Below are 26,962 nucleotides of genomic sequence, written 5' to 3'. Positions count from 1 at the left end.
ATCCTGAGTCTGCATTTTCTCTTCCAGCTGTTTATCACAAAACATAAAAGTTTGACCACACCCCAATTTTTCAAATCTGTTTATTCATTCATTTTCAGCTGCTGTATCCTCATTCACTCAAAATGTGAACTGGGATTTGAACCTCACACCTTCTTGCAGTGAGGCAACAGTGAGGCACCACCGTGTGGCCCATCTAATTTAACCTTTATCTGAACTCACACTCAGATTGAAATATCGTTTACAAGTGAGAATTTACCAAGACACAGACAAAGTTAGTAAAATAACAACATGAAACAATTAGTAGAAGGAGAAAATAACAATAATTCGACATCCATTTATCAATCAATCAAGGGGATATATTAGAAATTAAAGCCATAAAATGACCGGGATATGTCATCAGAGATTAAGGAAACATGTTTGAAATAATCGTATGATAATAATTAAAATTTCCATTTGCAGGCCATAATCTTGCTGTTAGCACTCTGGTTGCACACAGTAGCTGCTGATGTGGGTCAAATATGCAGAACATTATTGAACCTAAACATCTAAACTCTCTCCCTCACTAATGTCTCAACCAGAGGAGAAGAACAATTAGGGTCTGCAGTCAAGATGCATTAAAATATAAACGGATAAAGGCAAGGAAGTTGAAGACAAATGTCAGTGTGGACAACTTTCTCCCAGACAAGGAAGTAAAAGCTTCAGCAAAGGTTATCCAACACTCTCTCTCTCTCTGTCTCTCTGTCTTTCTTATAATATTTTTCCAGCCCACTATTGTCCTTTTTGTCTCCACTCTTCATGTGATAATTGTCCGCCTCTCCTTCAGGTTCAATCTGTTCCCTACACATGGAAATTAACCAAATAATGTTTATTCAATATCTATTAATAAACTACTGGGACAGTCGGGCAGCTCCTACCGTGTTTCAGAAACTATGACACCAAACAGTCTACAATGTTTTAAGTGATGTTTTAGTTTTTAAATGCTGAAGGTCACTGTTGTACATATTTTTTTATATCACCTTTCAGTTTGAAGGATTTAAAGGGATGAGTTTGAGTTTGGACTGAAGATGGTTTCCAGGATCAGGGATAAAAGGAGAAAACGATCCAGGATTTATCAGCCTCTCATCTGACAAAGGACATTTAAAAGTGAAGCCGAGTGTGAGAACTGAGGTTATGACTTTGCGCTGTAAGAATGAGAATGAGAAATTCTGACTTAAGTGGGACATATTTATGACATAATGTTGAATATTAAAATATAACAGTGTTATAGCCTGCTCTTGTCTTCCCCTGTGTGGTGGCAGTATAGGGACAGGATCTGTCTTATCTTAAGCATATGGGCTCAAGCTAATCTCTGAAACACAGTGGGTTCATTACCGTACATTCAGATGCTATAACGGTAGATTGGTGTTGTTTTCACAGCCCAGGGCCTTACACTGGGCAGCTATGGTGCCACTAATGATATCTTAATAGCTTTTTAATGTTGCAGCTTGCACCTCGTGTCTGGCAGCGCGCCGAGTGGCAAATCAGCAAAAGAACATGCGAGAGGGTTGTGAGAGTGTGTAAGAGTGAGAGCAGGAGTGTTTCTGTGCATAATGCCGGGTCCCCATTGTAATGCCGGTGTGCGTCTTACCACAGTGTCCTCTCTGAGTCTTTATCACACCCAGCCAGGGAGCACACACTTCACTCTCTGACACACTCCACTCCTGCTGCGGGAGGAACTTTATCTGTGTTCCTGCTCTCACCCGGAGGACACAAACACACCACGTGTCTGCCATTCGACACAAGCCCCCCACTCAGAAGAGCAAATCTCATTTTCCTACTCCCTTCCCGTTCCCTTTAAAACACTCACTCAGTCATTTTCACACGCTGGTTCAGGAGGATCCGCAGATTTTTTTCGGGGGAGGTTGCGAAATACATTAGTGTTTAGCTTGTGGTGGTGTTTGTTGCTGATGTTATCTTTCTCCATCTGTTTGGTCTGAAAATGGGCTCTGTTGAGCAGTACTAGTATTTGTAACACTGGTGATAAATAGGGAACGTACCGAAATGTAAATGCATTCAATGAACTGGTTTACAGTGGCCTGGAAGTGCAAACCATCACTACAAATTGTGAAATATTTTTACAAATCCCAAAAAGCTGCAGTCCTTATAGACAGGGAATGTACCAAATGCCTCGATATTTAACATACTATTTAACATACACACTGCCAAGACATGGCTGGTGGAATGACATTAACACTTTTTATTTATTTTATAGAATTAACGTATAAAGTGAACGTTATGGCAAAAGATTGAAAAAGACGAAGGCAGCGCCTCTTATTTTGAAAGCCAGGTTGAAAGGAAGTGGTTCTAAGATTGGGTGATTGACTGTTGTGTAAAAGACATCCAATCAGATGGTCACTGGTTCGCGTCTCTTTTATTTATAGCGGATCAGCATCCGTGAAATTTGTTTGGGGAATTGCAAGTTTTGCATCTCTTGATTTCAAAAATGTACATTCCCTTTCCGTCAGACTCGTGTCTTGATACACTCCCTCTCTGTAAGAATTGTGGTTTTGTTCATTTGTTTTGGGATTTGTAAATGTGTTTCACGGAGTCGTAGTAATGGTTTGCACTCCAAGGCCACATTGGTTTTCAACATTTTATTATAAATCAAATAGCCTAAATGAGCATTAAGTTAATTCACATAATCCCAGCACATTAACTCCTAATGGACAAATATTTAAATACATTTAATTTCTATTGTTAATTTTTACAAGGGCAAACATTCTAGTGCAATTATAAATAATTGCACTAGAATGGAGCTAATTTACATCCAATCATCCCTAGGCAGTTAAAAACGGAACCTTACATCTGTTTAAGGTACTAAACTACATGATAAGAAAAATAAAACTACAATTTTATTGAAACATCCTATGACTCTGCTCATCCAAAATGACCAAAATCAGTTAAAAAATCAACCCAACAATCCTGTCATCAGATAAAGCTCATGAGCTCATCCCACCTCATCCCTGCATGAATGTTTTGCAGGGTTTGCTTCTGCTCAGTAGACGTTTTACTGAACATGTTATTCACAGAGCTGAGCATGGAAACATATCTGCTTTGAATAAGGAGATAGAGGGACGGAGCAGAAGAATCCCTGAGGTACTGATAAGCACACTGAAGCATTAACAGTGAAGAAATGTGCTGGGGATATTAAATATGCATCTATGCTCGACTCATTAGACGTCTCTGGCATGAAGACCCACTCTTGCAAAGGTCTGTGATCAACAGCAATTTGCTAATGTGGAGAGAATCAGAGTATCAATATTTAAAGAGAGGGGCCAGGCTAGGTAGAGACACATTTACACCCTCAGGGAAGTAATGAAGGAGTGTTTTGTGGCATTAGTGAAGAGCAGCGCGCATGCATGTGTGTGTGTGTGTGTGTGTGTGGGTGGGTGATAAGCTGGAGGAGGTAGTAAATGCACTGTAACCAGTGCACTGGCATGAATTAGCGAGGGCTGACGTGTTCTTGCCTCCAGGAGTTAAATGTGGAAAAGGGATCAATAGAGAATGGGTGGAAAAAAATAAAGTAGCTCAATTAAAGGTGACGAGGTTGGGCAGATAAAAGGGTGAGGAAATGACAGGCGACGTGAAAGAGAATAAATGATTCAATCCAGAAGAACGCAGTAATGCAACATTACTGTTGCCAACTGCCGTAAAACACCAACCAACCCCGTAGGAAAGAAAAATGAACATGACAGACGATAATAAATTAGAACTTTAGCGTTTTTATTGTAATTTAGCGCACAGCTGAATTTCTAAAGATCCTCAGTGATTGTGTGATTGTGTGTATCCAGAGTGATTCTTCTTAAATAGACAACTTCTTACTTCCCACTTTTCTTGCCAAATTTGAATCCACTGGAATTCTCTGATTTATGTGATGTCATTAGTTTGAAGCCATTTAATGAGCATCATTGCACAGCCCGAGTGAGTGGATCAGAGTGGCAGCAATTTCTGCTTCACACTGAAAGTATCGCTGCACACAGCCTCTTCAAGTTTGTTACCCTCAATGTTAGGCATTATATGTTGTTTACCACCTCTACTATGCTCCCCCATTTATCCTTTCACCCCAACCGGCCAAGGCAGATGTTTTCTTTCCCCCCCAGGTGCAATGAGGGATTGATTTTCCTACTGATGTGTGAACATGATGGGTTAAATGCAGAGGTCAAATTCATTATCATTAATTGATTTGATTAATTGGCCTTTAGGTTGTCCTGAAAAAAGGATATAAGACACTATTTATTCCATATTCTTATAGCTTCTGTATGTACTGTACGTTTAAACATAGTAAAGAAAAAAAGCAGCCGAAATGCTCTGCGTTCTAAGGGTTACCATGGAGTATAAGTGTACATCTCCTTTACATTAGCTGCCAATTTGCAATGTGGGATTACAGCACCTGTTTTAAATGATAATGGACACTGTTTTCAAATCTTAACCCTAAACTTCAGAAATGAGATTCTACCTCATTAGGACCAGGTTTTAGTGTCCATGAGGACTACTGTTTATACCAGAAAAGGTTGTTTTTATATGTTATTGAGGACACATCAAGGTCAAAACGTCCTCACAAAGCACATATAACCGTTTCCTTCCATCTCATCATTTCTTGTTTACTTTCATTTTCATCAGGACATTTTTTTTTTTTGCTTTTCCCTCTACCCCACCTATATCTCCCTATCTCTACCGTTTGATCTGCACCACTCTCTGTTTTCAATATCCTGCTTTAATCAGATGTGCGCTGGAGTCCAGTTAAACATCCAAAGCATCCACCAGCCTCACGCTGTTGCTGAGCCATTTCATTGCAGGTCGCTCTGCAGAGCGAGAACAGCTGCTCTGTTATAGTCTGAGGGCTGCTGCAAGTCTATTAATGCCATGAGTGGATAGACCGAGACACACGGACGGACAGACAGACGGACAGACAGACAGATAGATAGACACTCACTCGACAGTTGCTGAGCTCCTCTGCACTCAAGATTATGGCGCCACATTTCTTTCCTGGGATCCCTCTGCGGAGAAAAGAGCAAAAGCTTAACAGAAATTAAATTCAAAACACAGACAGGTCTCCACTAGGTCAATCATCAAGAAGTGACCTTCCTCCAAAACCTGTTTGGTCTAATAAATTGTCATAAGAAGGTTTAATATCCTCCTCACTAAGCATCTGAACAAGAAAAAGAAAATCTCCACTTTCACTGAATTTTGGGCCAAAAATGGCTGCCAAAGGAAATGGATGGGTAAGACTTTATTATGTTTGTCCAACAGTTGGAAAACATTCCCCCACACACACACACATTCACAACCCCCACCCCCAACCAATAAACTCCTGTGAACCACACATAGATCCAACATAGACCCATACATCAGAGTATTTCCAGAGAGTTAAGTCTCTGGCCCGGATCCTGATCCTTTCTCATGCATATGTACCCACTCCCATATGAACTGCATCTACTGAATAAAACAATAAACCAGGTCTTCTTATAGACTTCATATGTTAATCTTGCAGTTATGAACGTTAACCGCTAGATCAGAGTTATATCGCGACAACAATTCATATAGAAATCACAACACGATCAAATATGTGCATAATATAACTTGTTTTTGACCCTTTTCTGCAACACCTAATATGATTTTAAAAGTTATTAAGATGCTGAACATTGTGGAACTTTATTTGGCGACCCCAAAGAAATCTCTTGTGGCAGCTGTGTGGCCCAGTCCTTGAGTATGACTGTGCTATATGGTATTATATTATAGGGTATTATACAACACCCTAGTGCACTATAATGTGAATACTGAAATGAGGGAGAAAACAGCACTCACTCCATGTATGCGTGTTTTTTATAAGAGGGAGGCCAAAGTGGTGATTTAAGCAATATCTCTCTCACATTTCTACCAATGTATCTTGCATTTCTTCCCCAAACGATGCCACAGTTGGCACTGCACATACCGTTGCCCTCAGTGAGTCACCTGACAAGCTTGAAGCCTGTCAAGTGAACCGTTTGACAGACACGTGGGGAACAGACAGATGAATGGAATATATGTTGGGGCACTGTGGGAGATGAAGCGAAAATTGCTCAAATTTAGTTCTACCAATATCTCCACCAAAGTGGGCGTTGCACACATCAGTAGACAGGTAAGTCACCTGACAAGTTTAAATCCTGTCAAGTAACAGGCAGACAGAGAGACACGTGTACGGACATTTGTGTTTATTATTCAATTTGACCAAACATCGTTTGATTCAACGTCTGATGCTCGTGACGAACGTCATACATACTGTACATCGATGTTGACAAACCTCCTAACAAAAGATTGACGGACTTAACTTGATGGACTCAGGTTTTGGACACAACACACTCCCTGCATAAAGTGCTCTCCTGCTGTGTTTGAAAGAGCGTTCTGTTGTTTGGGCAGAAAGTGTAAGTGTGTTTTAACAAGTAAATGGAGGCCTTTGATCCACTCAGTAAAAGACTCCCATTGATCTTCAGGTGGGGGAAACCATCCTCTCCACATAGTGGTGTAGGAGACTAAGAGTGTTTTTTCACCACAACTCCGAACTCACACTGACAAAGACCCCATCAGCCACATGCTCAAATACAGCTTTTGAAAGGAAAGTGACTCCCTATCTACTTTCTTTTCTGCTCTTTCCTTCCCTTAACCTCCAGCGACTGAATCAATTCTCTCGCCTTTGGTTCCGCAAATAGTCTGTAATCTTTTGACCACGGAAAAATCAAAACAATATCCACAATACAGAGTTTGGGTGACACAGGTGAGTCTTCAACGTGCTGACAAGTGCGGACTGTGGAACGACATAACTGTGGTTGACACTGTGTAACCTGTGCTTTCTTAAACATCCATTTTTGTCTTTGAGCTCTTTTGCGTTTGATGTCCACAGCTGTAAACAGCTTTTAAAAAAAACAAAACAAATGTATGAAGAACTCACAGATATAAAAACTAATCAGTTGGTGTTAAAGTGAAAACCCTGTCCTACGCCTGAACATGCAAGACATCTCACCTATCTCTTCACTTCATTTACTTTATTTATTTTTTTCAGTATTGGAAGACGGGGATGAAAAATCCAATCCAATTTTATTTATAAAGCACATTTAAAAAACCACAGCAGTTGACCAAAGTGCTGCAGTAGTATTAAACATATTAAGTATTAAACAATAAAAAAGAACAAAAAGAACTAAACAGATGTAAAAACAAACAACAATCAATAAATAAAAACATAAAAGACATAAAACACGTGAGGAGACATCTCACCCATAAAATGCAGAACAGACTCACAGGATTTCATTACTACACCTATTTTATTATTTATTTTTTATTTTTGTCTATTTATTATTTAATTTATGAATGCATTGATTTGTTAATCTAAAGACCACATGGTGGTACACAGGGTAGTAGTGTTGCCTGACAGCACAAGGGGTCACATCTGTTCACATCCCAGTTAGACCGATGGCCTTCCGGTGTGAAGTTTTCATGTTCTCAGTGAAGTAATATTGATTACTATTAATATTGGGCCACCCGCCTTATGTAAGCTGGGATTGGTTCCAGTAGCCCCCCCGTGACCCTCATGTGGAGAATAAAGTGGTGGACAATTGTAGTAGTTTACCAATCAGAGGTTTACAAAGACACCAAGAACAAAGTTCACTTCTCTCTTAAACAACATTACTGTAGAGATTCCAGTGAAGAGTTCCTTAAACATTTCTGGTGATGAACCTTCGAGTGGAACAGACTCTAATGATTTCAGTGTCTTTTACTCACATCACCATCATCTAAATATACTTCATGTGCAAATGTAACCAAACAAGTAGAGGAACACAAGCAGGGGGGCTTGAAGGACAAAAAGCTTGTGTCCATGCAGTGCCAAGGGCTTTTGTAAAGATCAGACGACTTGAGAGTCAGACTGTGCTGGAGGCCATCCAGAAGAGCACTCCACCAGAGGAATCTACTGTAAAGAATAGCCCCTCATTGATCTGCTCTTAGCAGCAGCTTGACTGCGAGGCTGGTAAACTCACCAGCAACAAACAGACAAAAATGAAAGGTTTGAATTGAAGGTGAAAGACGGTGAAAGAAAGATAAGAGCTTGTGCAGGACAATAAACGTTAGATTCTGTGGTCTTGTTGGAGATGAGACTTGAAAATCGTGAAGATCAATGTCATGGACACATTTCGTATCCATTTCATTGATGCTAATCAGAAATGTTACACTTGCTCATATTTTTGTAAACAGGGGAAGAAGACACCCCCCCATGTTAGGAACAGAGAGATTTGAGTTTTTGATTCATAATATAAGACTGCATGCAGGCACGTGGGGAGGGTCTACTATTCACTTGAATTTGTCCCTTGAAGAAGTCACAGGATCTTTTTCTTCTTCCAAAGACAATAACAGTTGCCTCCCACCATGTTCACTTGAGGCCAGCAACACTTGGCTCCGACATAATGAAGCCCTATCTCCTGTGTAATGCCTTTGACTGTATCTCAGCTTCACAGTTGGACGCCCTGCAGTTTTTCCCTGCGAGGACAATCAGTTTGTGACATAAACAGCTTTGGCCTAGATCTTATCTTCACGCACCAGCTTCAACGCCATTTTGTGAAACTCACACTGAGACCTTCAGATTCCTTACTCCTGAAAAGAGATATAAAAAAAAATATTCTACGGTGCTGAGATTTACTGAGTTAGAACATGACATACACCAAGGTCAACAGAAGGCAGACCGCGGTCCGGATACAGACCCAGATGCTGCCCTGTTTGGACCGACACTAACAACCTTTAAATCATTGATTACTGCCATGTTTTGACTAAGCATTTGTTTTCAATTAGTGCAGCTTTTCTAGTATTTATGGCACTAGAGTTCCAGGAAATCCAGGTCTATGAGAGAGTGAGAGAATGTGAAATGAATTTATTATGCACTGAACCTTAAGATGCACATTTTAGATGTACACATTTATCAACCCTTCAGTTCAAAGTGAAAAGTATTATTTCTTCTTTTTTTGTGTTTAATTGCATGAATAGCGTGTAGCCCTGGAGTGTGTCCGAGCTGCTGAGTATCAGTTTAGACTATTTGTTAGTATGTTTATACTGTGTTTGTTAAAAAAGGCCAACACTGCTGCCCCTGATACACGGCCTGTATGAAACAGAGAAGGCAACTCAACTACAACTCCTGCAAAGTGCAAAAGCTGCTGCAGTACCATTTCTGGGGGTCAATGCTGTGTTTCCTCAGGACTGTTGCACTTGGATAGGATTTGAAATAATGAACTAAATCTAAAAGTCAAGTTCATAAAGTGAATTATTTTGCATTTCGTTTTCATTTGGAGTGAAGAAACACTGGTAAGAGTTGCTTTAAATTGTTAATATGGACTTAGAGAGTGTTGTGATTTGCAAAATGATCGATGAATTGATTTTCTGCTATTTTTATTTCAAGTACTTACATAGTTTGAATTTAATAGTCAGTTCTTACTGACATACAGACAATGAAACGTTCAAATGGGCTGTAATTGTCACTTAATCAAACTACTATTATGTTCTGGAGCTTTGCTTGAGGAAATGTTCTGGACCTGTGGGAATTTGAAATGAATACCCGTGGCATATAATTCCAACTCTGTCTTGTTTTACTCGACACTTTTCCACCTTTCCTCCCTCAGTGACGACTTTTACATCCTGATACCCATCAGTTAAAACAAATTGTTCTTTGATTAGTGGCCATCATTATTAACAATGACGAGTTGAAGCGCAGGAGACAAGCAGCAGTCGTCACCTGCAGCTCAGCTCTCTTCAGGTTTTTCAGACTCCAATTAGATTAGATTCCAGTATTTGCTCATTTACACCTGAGGAAAAATGTCTAAGAAAGAGAAAGAGCAGCTACTAATCATCTTATTTCAGACCAGAGGTTCACCAACCTGACGACGACAACCACGCAGCAGCTGACATATGATGGACCAGTGGGTGGAGAGGATACTATATCTAGTTATCTTATATACATACAGAGAGAGAGCTTATATAAAATCATAATTCAAACACAAAGGTCCACAAAAGAGCCCTGAGCCTGTTTTTGTGAGACAATGTGCTTATAGTGTAGTATTTTGTGTGTGAGTGACGGCTACACCAATTTGATTTGATTTGATTATAATCTTGTTTTTTTGTCTAGTCTGCTGCAAAGCCTTGATTCTGTTATGTGCTTGTAATTTCTTTGATGTGGAGCCTCAAAATAAGGTAATTAACACTATTCCCATTGCCAGTGGTTGGTCTGCTCTGTGGTGTATTTTTCACCCATGCATCAGAAACCTGCCGGAAACAAAACAAGTCGGAGGAAAAAGAAGAAAACAACAACAACAACAACACTGTGGAGCAACGTGACTACGCCTCGGATAAGAAGAAGCTCCATCACCTCGCTGTATTGCATTTAGATTTTACATTTCATGGTAATGAAACTTTAATGGCTCCATGCAAACGGCTGGAAGTTGAATGCACGTCATGACGTTGGTGCTATAAATGATGCAGGGATTTGCATCATTGCTAAAAAATAAAGAAGATGAAGAAGTGATTAGCTTATTCTTCAGGGTCTTCCAATCAGAGCTGAAGCTTTGCATTGTAATTTGACCCGGGAGTGAATGCCAATTAAACACATTCCCTCTGCTCAAAAAAACCCATTAAATCCGCAGTTTATAGACGATTAACAATGACATCGCTAACCAGAGGAAGAACCATCATTCACCTCATCCACAAACCTCCCTCTGCTGGTAATAAAAGTATCAATGTGACACATTTACGATGAAAAAAAAAATCACCAGAGCACAATGAGACGATGTTAATTAAATGTACTCATGCCCTTGTCGTTGGCCGTCATCACCTGTCATTAGGAATCTGTCTGACTGCAGACAACACGTGTGACAGGCAAGTCTTCCACCGACACACAGTGCAGATAACCATCTGCTGTAAGAAATAAAGTCAAATTATTAATAAACTGCAGAGAGAGCATTTGCATCGGAGATTCATTACTTTATCTACCCAATTACCTTACCTACATTTTCTCCTCAATTCTCCGCACCATCACTCACAAACATCTAGTTAAACTGTTATTAGTTAACTCAGTGTTTCCTGCACTTTTCAGATCCAAATCACACTATAAAACCTGATAACGACGCATGGAAGTGATTTGTTTCAGGTCAACTCAGTGACAATAAAGAGTTTTGAGAAGTGAAAACACAAACGCTGATCTATCAGGTCTGATAGTCTTGCTTGACAGAGTCTGTTTTCCTCACACAGCATACAAATCAGATTGCATTGTTTGTGTTCGGGAAACTCAAACAGAGCCAGAATAATAACAAAAGTCACAAAAACCTCTGCACACTGCAGCGAAAACATTGAATCATTTCCATTCAATTTACTCATAGTACGGGATACGTCGAGAGCTGAACCTTTTATGTTCATCCATGCAGCTTGTTTGTCACTGAATTGCCTTCCAGTTGCACCTGTTAGCTTTAGGGGTCGTCTCATTGGCAGCCTCCCACCCACAGGTCACCTAATCCATTCCTTTCTGTATCTTTTTGTCTAAATGGTGAGCAGGAATAAAAGAAGGCAGAGCATTTAGCCTCCTGGTGGTGACTGCACACTGTGACTCAGTCAAGTGGGAAGCAAAAGCTCAATGGGGAATATTCTGAAGAGATGGTGATGATTGTATGTCATTAAAATGGACCAAATGCTGCTCAGTATGATTGGAAGCATTAAGGTAAACGGATGCTGAAGGTCTTGTAGCCTATAATACAGCCAGCTTCTGCTGAAATATATGCTTCTATTTCAAAGCTCTTTGAACAAAGGTGTTTTTATTGAACTGCAAGAAATTAAATGTGCTGGTCATTTACAAGTGTGGCTTACATGTATTTTTTTTTTTTGAGGGGAAACTGTATAAAGCAAATAGTTTGAAAAAAATAACGCGTTAACTCAACCGAAAATAGACACTAGATGTTTCGTAACAGAGAAAATAAAAAATATGTTGAGTGTGCATATGAGCATAAAACCAATAACATGGCCAGCTGAGTGATTCCAAACAACTCCTCTTACATTTTTGTTTTACAAAATAAATATACAAATAAATTCCGGGTGACATGACAAAGCTTTTATCATCTGATTATTTCAGGTTCACATGCAGATCTGAAAAGCTGTCACGTCACATTCTGTCAATATAATGAAAATCACATCCTTGGCAACCTTGCATTACGGTTGGGATGAATAAAACTCTGCTGTGCAGCCAAGCATTGTTCAAGCCCACAGATGTTTACTTTGAATTCTAGGGAAGTTTTTTTGACATCTGAATAGTTGACGTCTGAATAGTTTCTGAAAAATGAAGTATTTCAAGGATTTGCTTCCTGTCTGAGTGTAACATTTCTACCATAGAGTAACCATGATCTTTCTATTACCATGAATATATAGTAGTCAAAGTAGAATTAACATAAAAAAAATGTTAGCTGTACTCATTCATTTTCATTTGTACCTCTACCTCTTGCTAAAAGTGTAACTGAAGCCTTCTTCTGAAGCTAACTCCACCCAAAGCCTGATTTTGAAGTGTTTGAGTGAGGTAGAGGAAGAGGAGAGTGGGGATAAGTGCAGGGGGCGTGGCCTGGTAGTGAAATCTGACGCTGAGTGAGGTGCTTAGTGACACATCGTTCTCACTCTCACATCGCGCTTCAAGCCGTACGGTCAGTCTTGGAATGGAAAAGCCCTGGATCAGGCTTACGTTTGGACTGAGAACAGAAGCCCAGTGGCACAACAAACTGGCTGCTTCTGTTCTTCATCTTCTTCTTAGTGAGTGCTACGTAAAATTTACTTCAACTTCCATATATTTACATAGACATTATGCTCTCAGCAGCATTGTCAACATCTGCTGTAAAATCACGGGGATGGGCCATAGAGACTTGTGTTCACTCTGCGGGGATCAGGTGGTTAAAAAAAAACATTATTAACGATCACGATCACATCCTGGACTCTGAGTTCAAGTTTCTAACCTCAGGTTGCCTCTTTTGCCCCTGAGCAGAGCAAATAGATACTTCTAATAATCGTTTGTTCCCTCAGCTATCAGACAAGTCAACCTCGATGGGGGTCAATTTTACAAATGTATTTTTAGGACTTGATCTATGTCCCTGTTGTCTGACGCCCAATGCCTTGACATGCTGTATGTTATGAATGAGTATGGGAGAACATATGACTCTGTGTGGGATGAATTGCCTAATAACCTTTTCTGAATCTGAATCTGAAACATAGGTCATAAGGAGGTGGCATTTGCCTGTCGCTCAGATCAGTTGACTATTGTGAGTGGAGCCCGTCTAGCCCCCACCATGGGATGGTAATCTTGGTTCTATTCCTAATGCAAATGAAAAAACAAATACGAACCAAATCAAACCGTGCCACTTAGTTGAAACACGCCTAAAGAAAGTAAATGGCAAAATGTAGAGTTCACAGAGAATGAATGAGAAAATAGCCAGTGAGTAACAGTTTTCTGGTGAAAAGGCCATTTTGATACCAGAGGTCAGAGGAGAATGACCAGACTGGCTTGAAACTATACAAATAGCAACATTATCTATCTGAGTGCACGTCATGTTAACTTTCGAGCACATGTGTTAAAGCAGCACCAAACCAAACCAGGTGCCAGTCCTGTCACTTTAAGTGTTCTAAAATGTACCTAATAAAGTGGCTTGTTAGTGTAGTTTGAATTCTGACTCTGCCAGTGTAAGATTCAGGAGACAAAGTGAACACTAACTCCACCGAAGAGAACAAGTGAAACACTTTTCACTGTCATGAGGGCAGAGAGCAGATATGGAGCCCCCACCTGAGACATCCACCTCCTCAATTATCCACTGCTGATTCTCCAAAGCCTCAGCTATTCAAGACCTCATTTGACTTTATTACGATGGCCGCTAGAGAGTTGCAGGCATTAATCAAATAGAGGAGGGAAACAGTGAGCAGTTGCTTGGAAAAGCTAAAAAAACAAATTGGAATTGCAGTTGTAATTTCTCTATTCTGCTTTAAGAGGGAGAGTGACCCAGCATCCATCACACTGTACCTCAAATGAAGCGTACAATGTATCAAAATGACAATGCTTTGTTTTTCACGGTAGAGGTGCTATGGTTTATTCCGTAGACAGGCTTGATAGAAATGTAGGCACTAAAAAAGCAGATGTGCCTTAAATACGGGCAGTAATGTTTGCCGGATGTGTCTGTCTCTTCTGTTTGCCGTCATTATTGCATTTTCCTGTAAACTCTTATTCATCTTCCTGAGTAGGAGCTATCAAACAAACATCTGGGAACAATAATTAAAAGAAAAACAAGACAAGTGAGGATACGTGAGACGAAATTCAAAGAGGGAGCACATTAACTGTGTGTCATTACTTTGATTTATCAGTGACTGATGTCCTTGATGGACAAATAAAAAACGTAGAAAGGGAAGAAACACATTCCGTTACAGGTGTTTTCTCTTACTTTTCTATACTGAGGATGACAAAGACGATGAAATACAAAGAAGCCTCAGTCTTTCTGTTGGTGGGAAAAACGACACTTCAGGCTATTAACATCGTACAATGGCAGCCAAGCTCTGTAAAGCTTTGTTTGCCATCAATGCTGCTGAGTCCTCTAATTCGTTTTGGAGGAAAATCAATGCTATTTGCCAAAATCTCCAAATGTTTAAACAGGCTGTGCTTAGTGCAGGGGAAGTGTGGTCTGTGCATTTTTCATCCATCTGTGGATGCAGGTTCAGGTTCACAGTGCAATATAACCTGTCCACAGCATCCATGTATTTGTCCATTTGGTGTACGGAACTCTCTATCTGTCAGGCTGATTGATAGCTTCAATACAATCTGCAGTGACAGAAAAATTGTTCTCCTAACAGATGGCTCAGCAACGAGAGACAAAGAGGTGATCAATTGCTGCCGGCAGGAAGAGGAAATGGAGTTTTGCGCAGAGATATTAGACACAAGGGAAGGGTATCAATACTGGATGAGCTTTCATCCGGACAACAATTGTCCTTTTTGGACCAAGCTCAGGTTCAGGAAACAGAGTCTACAATAGTTAACAAACCTGCGTCACAATTGTGATCATAACCAGGATTAAAAGCAGCAGGTGAACCATGTTCACAGTGACAATCGTTCTGTGTGATGAAACTTCATTAGCCACTGATTTTATGATTCACTTTTTAATTTCCCAGAGGGAACCTCCCACAGGAATTAATAAAGTTGATGTCTGTCTGTCTGTCTGTCTGTCTGTCTGTCTGTCTTTCTTATGGAAATGCCCTGTGACATGTGCGGTTGACCAATACGGACATTTTTCTTTCTTTAGAAATCAGTCTTAATAATAATTAATAATAACAAAGTGCCAGTAAAGTGCTTCATTTGAGTCCAGCTCAGATGTATAAAAAGGAAAAATAAGAGGTAACACGTAGAAACTGGGGCAGTACGTGGAGAAGAGAAAATAAATTGGCCTTGTAAGTGGAGGGTTGTTAGTTCAGATCCCAGGACGGGTGAAGGGCTGGGTGCCCCTGAGCAAGGTGTACAATCCCCACTTGCTGCCCCGGCACATATACGTGCTGCCTGTGTGTGATAACTACTGCTGTGTAATCAGCAGGGGTTAAATGCAGAGGTCAAGTTCACTATGATTTTTATTTTTTATTTTAATTTATTTAACCAGGTAAAAAAACTCATTGAGATTTAAAACCTCTTTTTCAAGAGTGACCTGACCAAGACTGCAGCGCAAACACAGAATGTTACTCCAAACACACAAGACACGAGTCAAATACCATCAAACACTGCAGGAAAACAAGAGTGGGATTTACATGATTACACAGTGCAATCACAAGAACCTATTGAGCTTATTAAATGCTGGACAGGTTGCCATGCAGTCGCCAGTTTGCTTGCAAGGCTAACTTAGCTCGTGCAACATACAAAACGTCCAGTGACAAAAGGCTAAACTCGACTTTCAACATTCACCATGCTCACTGTGCTGCTGTGTGATATAAGCTGTGGAAAACTGAGCTCAGCACTTTCACTGACAATGACAGAGAACTCAAACTCTGTATGTGACCAGTTTATTGTTTTACAGTAAATCATCAACTTCTAACACATAAGCTAAATGGTGGCTTTGTTCAAATAGTTTTCCCGTTTGATTCCAGCCTTTGTCAGAATATTAGAGAGGAGCTTCCTGAATCGGGCTGCCGATCGTCCTTTGGGTCAAACCCCTCTGGAGTGCGTACATTTCCATGGAGCCTGGCACCCATGAACCGTCCGTTTCACTTCACCTAGCCCCTCGAACACGGCTTGCCCTGGGCATTACAGCCGTCACTTCTCATCAGCCTCAAAACTGTCAGCTGTAAAGCAGCAGCTCGAGGAGCTATTGGAAAATCTCCTCTCTGTCAGGACTCCCATTTCTCCCTCTCTCTCTCATAGAAAGTCATTTGTCAGCAACCTTGTTATTACTGTATAACGTTTGTACATACAATGAAAAGTGATGTGCAATAAGTTTCAGGTGGAACTGAAGTTACTCTATTGAAACGAAAATTAGCAAAACTGCAAACACAGCAGCCTCTCAAAGAAAAACTGTTTTCTGCATTTACTTCCCCATATGGAACGAAAAACTAATCTTGGAATCAGCTATATGCCCTTTAACCCCATCAAACATTGACTCCACCGATATTCAATATAAACCTCCCAGAAGATTGAAGGAGAGCCGCTGCAGCCTTGGCAAAAAAACAAAAACCCATCTGCTGAGACATTTCAGAGAGACGGATATACTGTATGTGAGGAGAGGAAGAGGTGAGATATTCATGCGAGAAAGAAGCCCTCAAGTAGCGATTACACTCTTGGCCATTACTCTTTCCTGACCACTGAAAACCCCAAGAAAGTGGGTCTCATATCTGATACTTGTGTCGAATGAAAGCTTCTCCTTAAGTGAATTTACTCGCAGAACGGACATTACTCTCATGCCAGAAACACCAATGAAGGCTTTGCCACAGAGCGAGCGCAGCACTGCCACTGGACCTAGTGGTATGTGAGGTGGAAGATTCAAGTGTGTGTGTGCGTGTGTGTGTGTGTGTGTGAGAGAGAGAAAGATAGATGTAGAGATATTGTATAGAGTGACTGGAAGATCCATAACAGAATAAAACAAAGAGGAATAGGTGAGCAGATCTTGTTTAGCAGCTATGAATAGCCACTCTCAGCTTCACCCAGAGCTCATGGTGGATCCAATTTATTTGTCTCTGATGTGTGTGTGTGTGTGTGTGTGTGTGTGTGAAATAGTGTTAGCAGACAAAAGCGTGTTTGTGGGAGAGATGCCATCAAAGGGGGTTACTTTATCACTCTGTGTTAAAGGAATGAAAGAAATAGAGTGGAAGGCAGCATGACAGCTTTATCAGTCCACTGTTTCCATTAGCTCTCACATACTGAGCTAAAGGAGGGAAAACAAAGATATACTGTGTGTGTGTGTGTGTGTGTGTACACTTGTATTTGCTACCTCTGTAGGACCTTTCCTTGCATCAGTCTGAGATCAGATTCATGCCACTTGGGTTCTACTGTATAATCATTCTTGATGAGAAAGTATGGTTTATTAGATCAAGTCAAATATTGTTTGCCACAAACTGGCTCAAGGCAGAACAAAGGAGTAACGTCTGCACACTTTGTAACAACTCTTAGAGCCTGTCCACACAGAAACAAGTCAAGGTGAATCCGCCAGAGTTCTTTATCGTGTCGTTTCATCCACACCCAAGCTGCATTTTGGGAGCCCTGAAACAGTATTTTTCTAAAATGGATCTGATAGTGGGAAAATCTCAGAACGCAACACTTGCATTTTATGACGTCATAAAACGTCCTCTTTCGTGCATTGGCATTCACTGTCACTGTCTTCGCTGTTGTTGTTCGTCATCCTCCTCTTGTGTTGCGTGTGAGATTGTTTGTTCGGTTTGCTTTATGATAACTTTTATTCTTTCCTTTATTATCTGCCTTTCCCCTGGATTGGTCCATTCTGTCTCTTCTTGTTGTGGTTGTGTTTTCATTACTCCTAGAAAAAAACCTAAACACCTAAATATCGCAATAAACAAACGGTAATGGAAACCCCTTAATTTTAATTTTAATATGTACTCCAGCGTTTAGAGTTCATGGAGATATTGTAAGCTTCTGCCAACAAGGGATACGTATGTGGATGTCTACCTGCAGGAGAAAGGAGTAATCTTGACAAGAGGATCTCATTTATCTGCCTTTACTTACTTTAAGATCTCGCAGAACTCGTACAGGCTCTCGCTCTAACTCCACACCAGAGCCAGAGGTGATCTCAAAAAAGACATTTACAACAACAACAGGAACTTTACCAACACCACTACCTCCTGGAACAAGGTAACACTTCTGTGCCACAGATCAATCCTCTCTAAATCCTCTCAACATAACAGTAGAAACTACATGGGGGAAGAAGAACAATAGTACTACAATATTTCCCTAAAAAGATTCCATGTTTTTGAGAAAACCTTTTCAGGAGGAGCAGCCTTTTAAAGAAATAACAGATATCTGCATTTTGAAACTGCACCTGCTAAATCACTCAAACCACAAAGGCAGCCAAACATGTAAATCCATCATTGACAAAGGTGAAAAAAACAAACAAAAAAAAACTTATGCTGTTACAGTCTTTTTGTCCGAGTTCCAGTGCATCTGCAAATACTTGATAGGTAATGATAAGGAACACTGGAGCTTGGCTTGCTCAAAGTGTGGGTTAGAAATAGATGGTTACCATACCAACAGAGAGAAATGTGTGGTGTCACTACAGGTGAGTGAACAGGGGAAATAGAGAGCACTGAGATGCGAAACAGCAAGGAAATGGGAAAATATCGGTGAATAGAGAGAAAAAAAGACAGTCGGGCAGACAACACCTGGCCCACAGAGTGAATTAAATTGTTCAGCCTCCAAACTTGCTGGGAAGATCTTGGCAGATATGATGAATGCAACATCCCGTCCCACTCACATATCTCTTAGGAGCTCTTGTCAACTTGTAGCAGGGGTTAAATTTAGATAAGCAACTCACCGTCAATACCTTTTACTGTTTTACTGTATCTGTATGATAAATGAGGGTTTTGACAAGACATGGGGAGACAGCACAGACTAAGAACTCGCAGCTTCTTCTTTTACATCTGTCACACAGTGGCTATAGTTTGCCGTGCATAAATCTACAGAGCCTCATGTGACTGTTTGTTTACAGCATCATGATGGCAGGAAAAGCTTCTGCAACAATGAACAGCGTCAGTGACATTCATTTAAATCCAGTGATCAAATGATGCATCACAGAAACTGACAGACTATGGAAACAGCTGAAGCAGACATCATTCCAGTCCTGCAGTTTTCTGACATCTAAACTTTTTCTCATCATACTCCTACACACTTACACATTGCAACAATAGAATGTAAAATGAACAAGGTACTAAAAAGGTAGACAGTGTTCGATGCTTGATCACTACACAAGCACAATCTGTTGCTTGTGGATTCCCATTGCACCATCAAGATGGTGATCTCCTGTTTGCTTGTCCCTGACTGCTTTGTCATCCTGGGACACAACAGCTGTCCACCATTTAAAATTTTTAGCAATACAGCAGCTGGAGAGACGTGTTAGTTGACATATTGCCTGGTATATATAACCAGAGCTCTATCGGAAGGAAGCTAGTGCGATCCATGATTATGACAGAGGTCCAAGAAGGTCCAAGATACAGAGAGGCTTGGTCAGTCAGTACCTTTACGTACACGGTTTAATCGAGCTAAGGCTGTAGTTCGAGTAAGACAGGCAAACTTTCCGACGCTGATTTTACATGCGGAGGAGAAAATGTATTTATTGGCTGTGTATCATCTGACTCCGCCTCCATAGGAAGCGCTGTATCGCTCTATTGAATCAGTTTCCTGTAGACCTTTTACGTCACAGAGAAAGAAACAGCGAACGATGAGATGGATTGAAGAAACATAAATCTCGTCTTTTAGTCAGTCCAAAAGTGGGTCTTCTCTATAGCTGTTGTGACACAACTGTATTGTCGTCTCCTTCTACTGCTAGGTCAAAGACCAGGGTGGATATTCTGTGCATGCGCAGAACTCTGACTCAAGTCTGACTAACCGTATACAAGCAGGAGTAATTGGACTACGAAACGCATTATCCAGGTATGTTAGTCCGACTAAGAGCTTGATTTTATTCAGACTAACGTGTTACATTATTGTCTCCTCTGACCACATGGATTCAAACACATATCTAACAGATTTTTGAAACAATACATTGGAGACTGGAGGAGACCATGTTTGCAGCCTCTGCTCCCAGCATGACTCCTCAGCTGCTCAGGATGTTGCCGAGCTGCCCACAATTTAGCACTCAGAAAATGTGTAACCTGCTGCTGTTTGGGTTTTCTGGGGGGTGTTTTTGCTAATTCACAGTTCACAATTCTAGCTTTTTCAAAAGCTTTTTGATGGCATGTCTTTTTTTTGGAACAGTGTGACATAAAAATGTTGTGAAACCCCAGAGAGAAGCAGACCTACTTGCCTAGTGTTTATACTCACTAATACTCATGGATGCCTTTAAATTGAAAGTATTGTGGAAGAAGTGCACACAATAACACTGAGATGTGTAGCATTTAAATATAAAGTTCAAACTATTGTCAAACAAGTTCACACAAAGCTCCAGCTCACCTCCACACTACTCTCTCTCTCTCTATTTCTCAGTCGAGCCGTTTTAAGACGTTGCGCTACCTCGTGACATTACCGTGTAGCACACAGGAAGTGATTTGCTTTGTGATGAGTGCAACAGCCAGTGCCAGTAAAGCCAAACGACTGCAAACAAGTTAGACTATGACTAAAAACACAAAGAAGTGTTCGCGGACAGTTTCTGATTTTTACTGCTACTGTTTTATCAGCTAAATGCTTCTTGGCTCCGCCCACCCATGTGCTGCTGCTGTATACACACAAACGTACCCTCAGTCAGATTTGATATAGTTAGTTTTCAGAAGAAGGACTCAACATACTAAATATATGACATCATCTCTGTGCGTGAAGACCAGGCAGAGCCACAATATTAACTCCAACAACAAAATACCACCAAAAGTTACACACTGCAACAAACGTGTGCCCATTTTGCTAATCTAGCCTGACGTTCATGGATTATGTAAGGAATTTTAATTTATTTCCCAACGGCAGTGGGTACGTATAATGTTGCATCACTGCCTTTGTCTTAATTATCCTTTTGCTTTTCTTTCCTTTAATTTAGTTTAATGTGCAGGAGGTTCCTCTCTCCTTTCTTTCAATTTAAAGCAACAATTGAACTTTGCTCCACATCTATACAGTTGTTTTTGGTTTTAATGTAATGCAACACAGTGATTAGGCAGTGCAGTAGTACAATAATTCAGTAGTACAGTAGTACAACAGTTCTTGTGGATACTACGTAGCCAAATCAGTTAATGAGTATTTCAGGAAACTTTTAAAAGCAAATTAGAATATGATGGCAGTATCAGGGAGTAGTGGGTTGTAGGTAGTAGCAGCCTGGAGGTTCGAGAAAGGTGAGCATAGATGTTTTTACTTGAATGTTTGAGTTGCAGTGAGGGAAAACTGAAGTGCACAACAATGATTCTCCTCTGGCTACTTTTCTGTCAACAGTTTCCCCCTCGAGTGAATCATTCATCCACCATCTGCTGCAGTGGAGCTTCTCTCTGAGCACTGCAAAGTGTGGTGATTATGGTCAGCTCCAGGACAAGATACCTGGGCAGACTCCGCAGGAACACAATATGCTTTAGGATAATAAAAATGTCTGAATAATTAAAAGCAGAAGAAACAGCAAAAACGGAAAGGTTTCAGGATATTTTACTGAGATGAGTAAATCTATATTATAGATACTATAATTACTATATATCTTGTTATATACTATAAATACATGTATATAGTACTTTTATTACATATCACACATTTGACCACATTTTGTTTCTGTTTGTATTGCTCTTCTTATTTATCTATCATTCTAGTATATAGTAATATACAAAAAATATAGTAATAGTATGTTTATTTAATAAAGAGGTGATATTATGAAGGTATTTTATTTCTAATGCAATGGAGGTGATATATTACTATGTTACTTACAAAGTAATACCCAGGTTATAACTCTGTAATGGGTGTATACTTAGACTTAGACTTAGACTTAGAGGCTCCCACGTCGTGCGACACGTGAGGCAGTTAGAAAAGTCCAGCATGTTCCGTCTGTGACTGTATACCATCTTGTATATCGCTAAAAATATACCATAACTTACTTTATATATTATATGAATACCCCATATGGTGGAGTGTAATAGTGCTGTCGTAAAATACCACCAACAAAAAAAACAAGGCTCACACTGACTAAGAAGAAACTGGTGGCACCAGATGATAAAAAAAAGAAAGAAAGAAACACTTTACTATACATACAGTAATGTAAAAGTAAACATATTAACACATTAACTTTCCCCAAATTTAAAAGTGAATAAATGTCTTGTGTGCTTTGGTCCCTGTTCCGTCTGTTTGAATGAGTTTCTATGTAAATATCAATGGATAGATAATTTTAATCGCAGCGTAAAATGTGAAGCAATCATAAAAGAGCAACATTTGTTTTGATGTTAAGCAACAAGTGCTCCGACACACACACAGACACACACACACTACATATCAATGAAAATGAAAGGATCTTATTATAATAATGTTGTCTTTGATTTGCCATAGATGGACAAACACAGGTGCATCTTATCACATGACCTCTTTGACTCACTCAATCATACACAAAAACAGCAAAATTAAAAGTCCTCTTCACGTCCATGTGGAAGAGAGGGTAGCAGAGCATTTTAGCTTCCAGTGTTTTCCTACAGTATCCAACTCCAATTTTCTGTACTTTGACTGTCGAAGTCACAGCCACAACCAATATCAACAATGTCTGTGTAGTTGACTCCACTTGGCTCTCATTAAGTGTAGTTATTTCATAGTGAGCCAAGATAGAGGAGACACCAGCTGGTGTTTTATGACATCGGACATGAAAATTATTAACTGCTCCACAAGAGAGGCTGGCAAATTGAACATAAGCAATGTTGATCATTTAATTTGGTTTACTGTGATTGAATGTCGAATAAAATGGTGTGGCGTCACTTTCGTTGCGACCTCGTGAGCCATGTCACTATCAGTAACATCAACTACAACCTTGAATAAATTACAGACCACAACATTGATTTCATATCCCACAGAGCAAACTATGATATGTCATTTTCCTTGGTGGGTGATTCTCATTACCAGCATTTGCATATGAGTAACCATCTTCTATCACAGAGGTTTTAAAATGCCAAGCACTGAAAGGGGACCGTGTTCCCTAAATGGAGTAAATGTTATGGTGCAACTACACCTAGGGGTGCACGATGTATCATTTGAGCACCGTCATCGCAATGTGCGATAGTCACAAGACGTTTTCCCATTTTTTTAGAACATGTCAGCTTTTATTTTGCTTCAGAAAAGCATCTCTGAACCGATTTCTCTGCTCTGCTCTCTCTCTCTGAGCAGTCAGCTATATTTTTTAAGATCGCAATATACATCGCAAAAAAACAACATTTTTTTCCAATATCTTGCAGCCCAAACTACCCCCGTGCTTTTTCTGTTGGAAACTGTTTTAAAAGTCTGTTTCTAATGGATTTTACTAAAAAAAAAAAAAAGTAGCTTGAAATAGCTCTTATTGTGTACCTGCTTCAAAGGAAGCAAGTGCATTTTTATAACATACATACTAAAGTCCAACATCTATTTTCTTTTTCAAATGACAAAGAAATTATTCAAAACAAATTTTGCTTTTATTTTGCCTTCTGGAATTTGAACAAAAGTGCAACAAAGCACAAGTCTCAATAGGCCCTGGCATTGTAAACAACAAAAATAATATAACTTTTCAGCAAGAACTTCGACTGGCAAAGTCTTAACACAGGGACCTTATCTTTAGCAATATGCATCAATAATACATTTCCACTGGGTTCCTTTCTTGTCGTACAGAACACAATGTGAAAACTACTGACTGAAGACAGTTTTTTTGTGAGCTACGGTCCTTTATCTCTTGCAGAGAGCGACATCTCTCCCACTTAGCTGCATGCTGCTGAGGTGCTGGAACAAATTCTTCATGCAGCTCCCTTTGGTTGCAACAGCTTTCAAACCAAACTTGCAGTTTGTTCATGGTCTAGCACCACCAAACCAAACCAGTTCCAAATTTACAGACAACACTGTGCCTTTCCTGTTGACTATCTCTTCCCATTTTCCTACCATGCTGTGTGCATCTAAGAACAGGAGGGGGAAGGGGTCAGACCACTGTGAACAACAGGGCAGTTAAAGAGGAAATTCCATTTCCCCATTCTCATGAAAAACAAATCGCCCTGAACAACAAATTCAAATGAATTGCTGAAATCGATTTATCACCCAGCTTTAATACATACTATATATTCTTCCTTTTTTCTTTCTCCATACAACAAAATTGTGCTGCAAAACTCGTCCATTCCTTCTCAAACAAAACATCACAACATAAGGTTCAATGTGGAGTTATGAGCATGACATTTAAAGGCAATTTGACTAACCATGGTGAAGCCAAAGGAAACTGCAAATAAATTCCCCCATATGAATGAATAAGTGAGTCAATGAATGATTTGGAGTGCAATGGGAGTAAAATTTCTCAAAACCCTTTGGAGCTGCACAGTGACATTGGGCTTTAATGGAGAAATGTGGGTTAAACTCATAGCGACAGAATGTAGGATTTCAACCTTCTAATAATGTCTCCGACATTATTCTGATGGTCCATCGACCTACAACAGGGTGAATGTCACCTCTGTCAAAGCAATGCCTGTATTGGCACTATGGAACTCATGGTTTTGGGTTCGATGCCATAAAAAGAACCAGAACATGCTACTTTACGGCATACGCCACGGTCCATCTAGTGGTTGCATATTAGATATACAGACACACTAATAATATACACATTGACAATTTCAGATTTGTAGTGCAACAAAAAGAATCACAATCAGAGAGCCAAAATAAATCAGTTTTTCAAACACAATTAGTGCAGTGGAGCAGAAAACCACATATAACACACATAAACACAGCTCTTCTAGAAGTCCTGCTTCAGAGTATTGTTGGCTTGTCAGCAAGTGCACATTACAGTGTTTTTTAGTTGTAACAAACAATACTGTTAACTACGGAAGCGTATTGCTGTAGGGGGACGCTGAGAGCAAATCCAAGCAAAAAGGGACAGGAACGTTAAAAGTGCCAATTTTTTCATTTCATGTTTATGTAAACACCACTGAGGTAAACAATAGACTAATATGAAAGTCTCACAGTCTGCAATTACAAGTCATTCTGTTGCTATAATTCAACCTTGTCAAAAATCATTACTGTCGGCCATTATCTCAGCCAAAACTTTTTGGGTCACGGGGGAGGGGCAGGACTTTTTCAGTAAACTCGGAGAAATACAAATGTGTGCTTGCATATTCATCTTGTGATGACTACTGCTTAGTTTCTATCACCTGAAATGCACAGACACTAAAGTCACCTTCTGTCTCTCTCTCTCCCTCTCGGGTTTGCCTGTTTCCCAATAATGAATTCTGCTGCATATTTAAACAAGCACTCACTTCAAGAAGATTAAAGCCGTCACAATTAGCCAGGAAAGAAGAAAGGAATTAGACCAAACAAAAGACAAAACTAAAACACACTTAATCATTCATACGCCATTAAACCAAGGTGCAGAATTTAAATCTATTCAGGAAATGTGTCTATTATCTCAGAGTGTAACCCTCTCAAAGATCTTTTGACTTGACACCCAACAGCATTTCCATTTTACCTCCTACAAGCAGGTGAAATGAGAAGCAGAGGGCCGATGCAGGCACAGTAAACAAACACAAGATAAAAAACATTCTCCCATTGGCTGCAAACAGCTTAGACAAATGTCTTGACATTTTCAAGCAATAGAATATGAATCACTCTTCATTACCACGGAAATATGAAAACAAACTCCACTAGGCTGCATATCAAAGAAGGCAATGCATCACTGTGCGTGTACGTGTGTGTGTGTAAAAAAAAAAATATCTTTGTGGGCACATTTTGTCCTTGTGGGGACAGTTTGTCTGGGCCCCACAACTTTAAAGGCTTTTTCTGGCTTAATACCAGGTAAGGGTTAGAATTGGATTTAGGTAAGGGTTAGTTAGTTAAGGTTAGTTAGTTAGTTAAGCACTTAGTTGTGATGCTTAAGGTTAGGGTAAGGGGCTAGGGAATGCATTATGTCAATGATGTGTCCTCACTAAGGTATACAAACCAAGATTGTGTGAATGTGTGTGCTTGTTTTGTGTCCTCTTTAGGACCAGATATAAACACAGTCTTCATGGGGACACAAGGCTTGTCCTTCTGAGGCAAAACCTAAATTCTGAGATAAAGATTAAGATGTTAATTGTGGTTATTTTAAGGTCCGGTTTTGATTAAGTTTAGACATAAGGATACTGTTTAGGCAGTCCAAACCCCTGCTCCCCCATCTCTGCCGCTCTCCAGCAATGACATTTTTTAATCCACTTCAACCTCAAAAACCTCAAGTCCTGAATGTAATCACCATGTTAAATTTATTTCACATGTTGTTGCAGTGAAGTGGCAGCTTTCAAGAGAGGAACTGCGAAAATAGCAGGAGCAGAAATTCAAATTTTCCACCATGCTGAGAGCTTCATTCTGCACCCAATAAAAAAGATGACAGCCTGTCATGAAAAGAAAAATTGGCAAGCAGTTGTATTATCTTAAGCTGCACAGTCCCAAATAAAAAAAAATAATAATTCAAAAAGAACAGTATTTCCTTTCCAAACTATGTCATCAATTCAAAAATCAGTGGTTTGATCTTAAACTTATGATATCATATACAGTATAAGGTCTAATTCTAGGGCTTAT

At 39.9% G+C, this 26,962-nt stretch overlaps 1 protein-coding gene across 3 annotated transcripts in view; it reads right to left on the bottom strand.

Annotated features, from left to right (window-relative positions):
- Positions 1–26,962, bottom strand: part of cpne5b (copine Vb) — a 130,034-nt gene that overhangs the window by 39,421 nt on the left and 63,651 nt on the right. For all 3 annotated transcript variants that reach the window (XM_058631882.1, XM_058631884.1, XM_058631885.1), the window contains one exon: positions 4,973–5,036. In XM_058631882.1, the coding sequence (XP_058487865.1) occupies positions 4,973–5,036 (64 nt within the window). The remainder of the gene's footprint in view (positions 1–4,972; positions 5,037–26,962) is intronic.

This window comes from Solea solea, chromosome 6 (assembly GCF_958295425.1).
Source record: "Solea solea chromosome 6, fSolSol10.1, whole genome shotgun sequence".
Taxonomy (NCBI): Eukaryota; Metazoa; Chordata; class Actinopteri; order Pleuronectiformes; family Soleidae; genus Solea; species Solea solea.
Note: the sequence above shows the minus strand (reverse complement) of the source record. Positions and strands in the feature narration are given on the sequence as shown.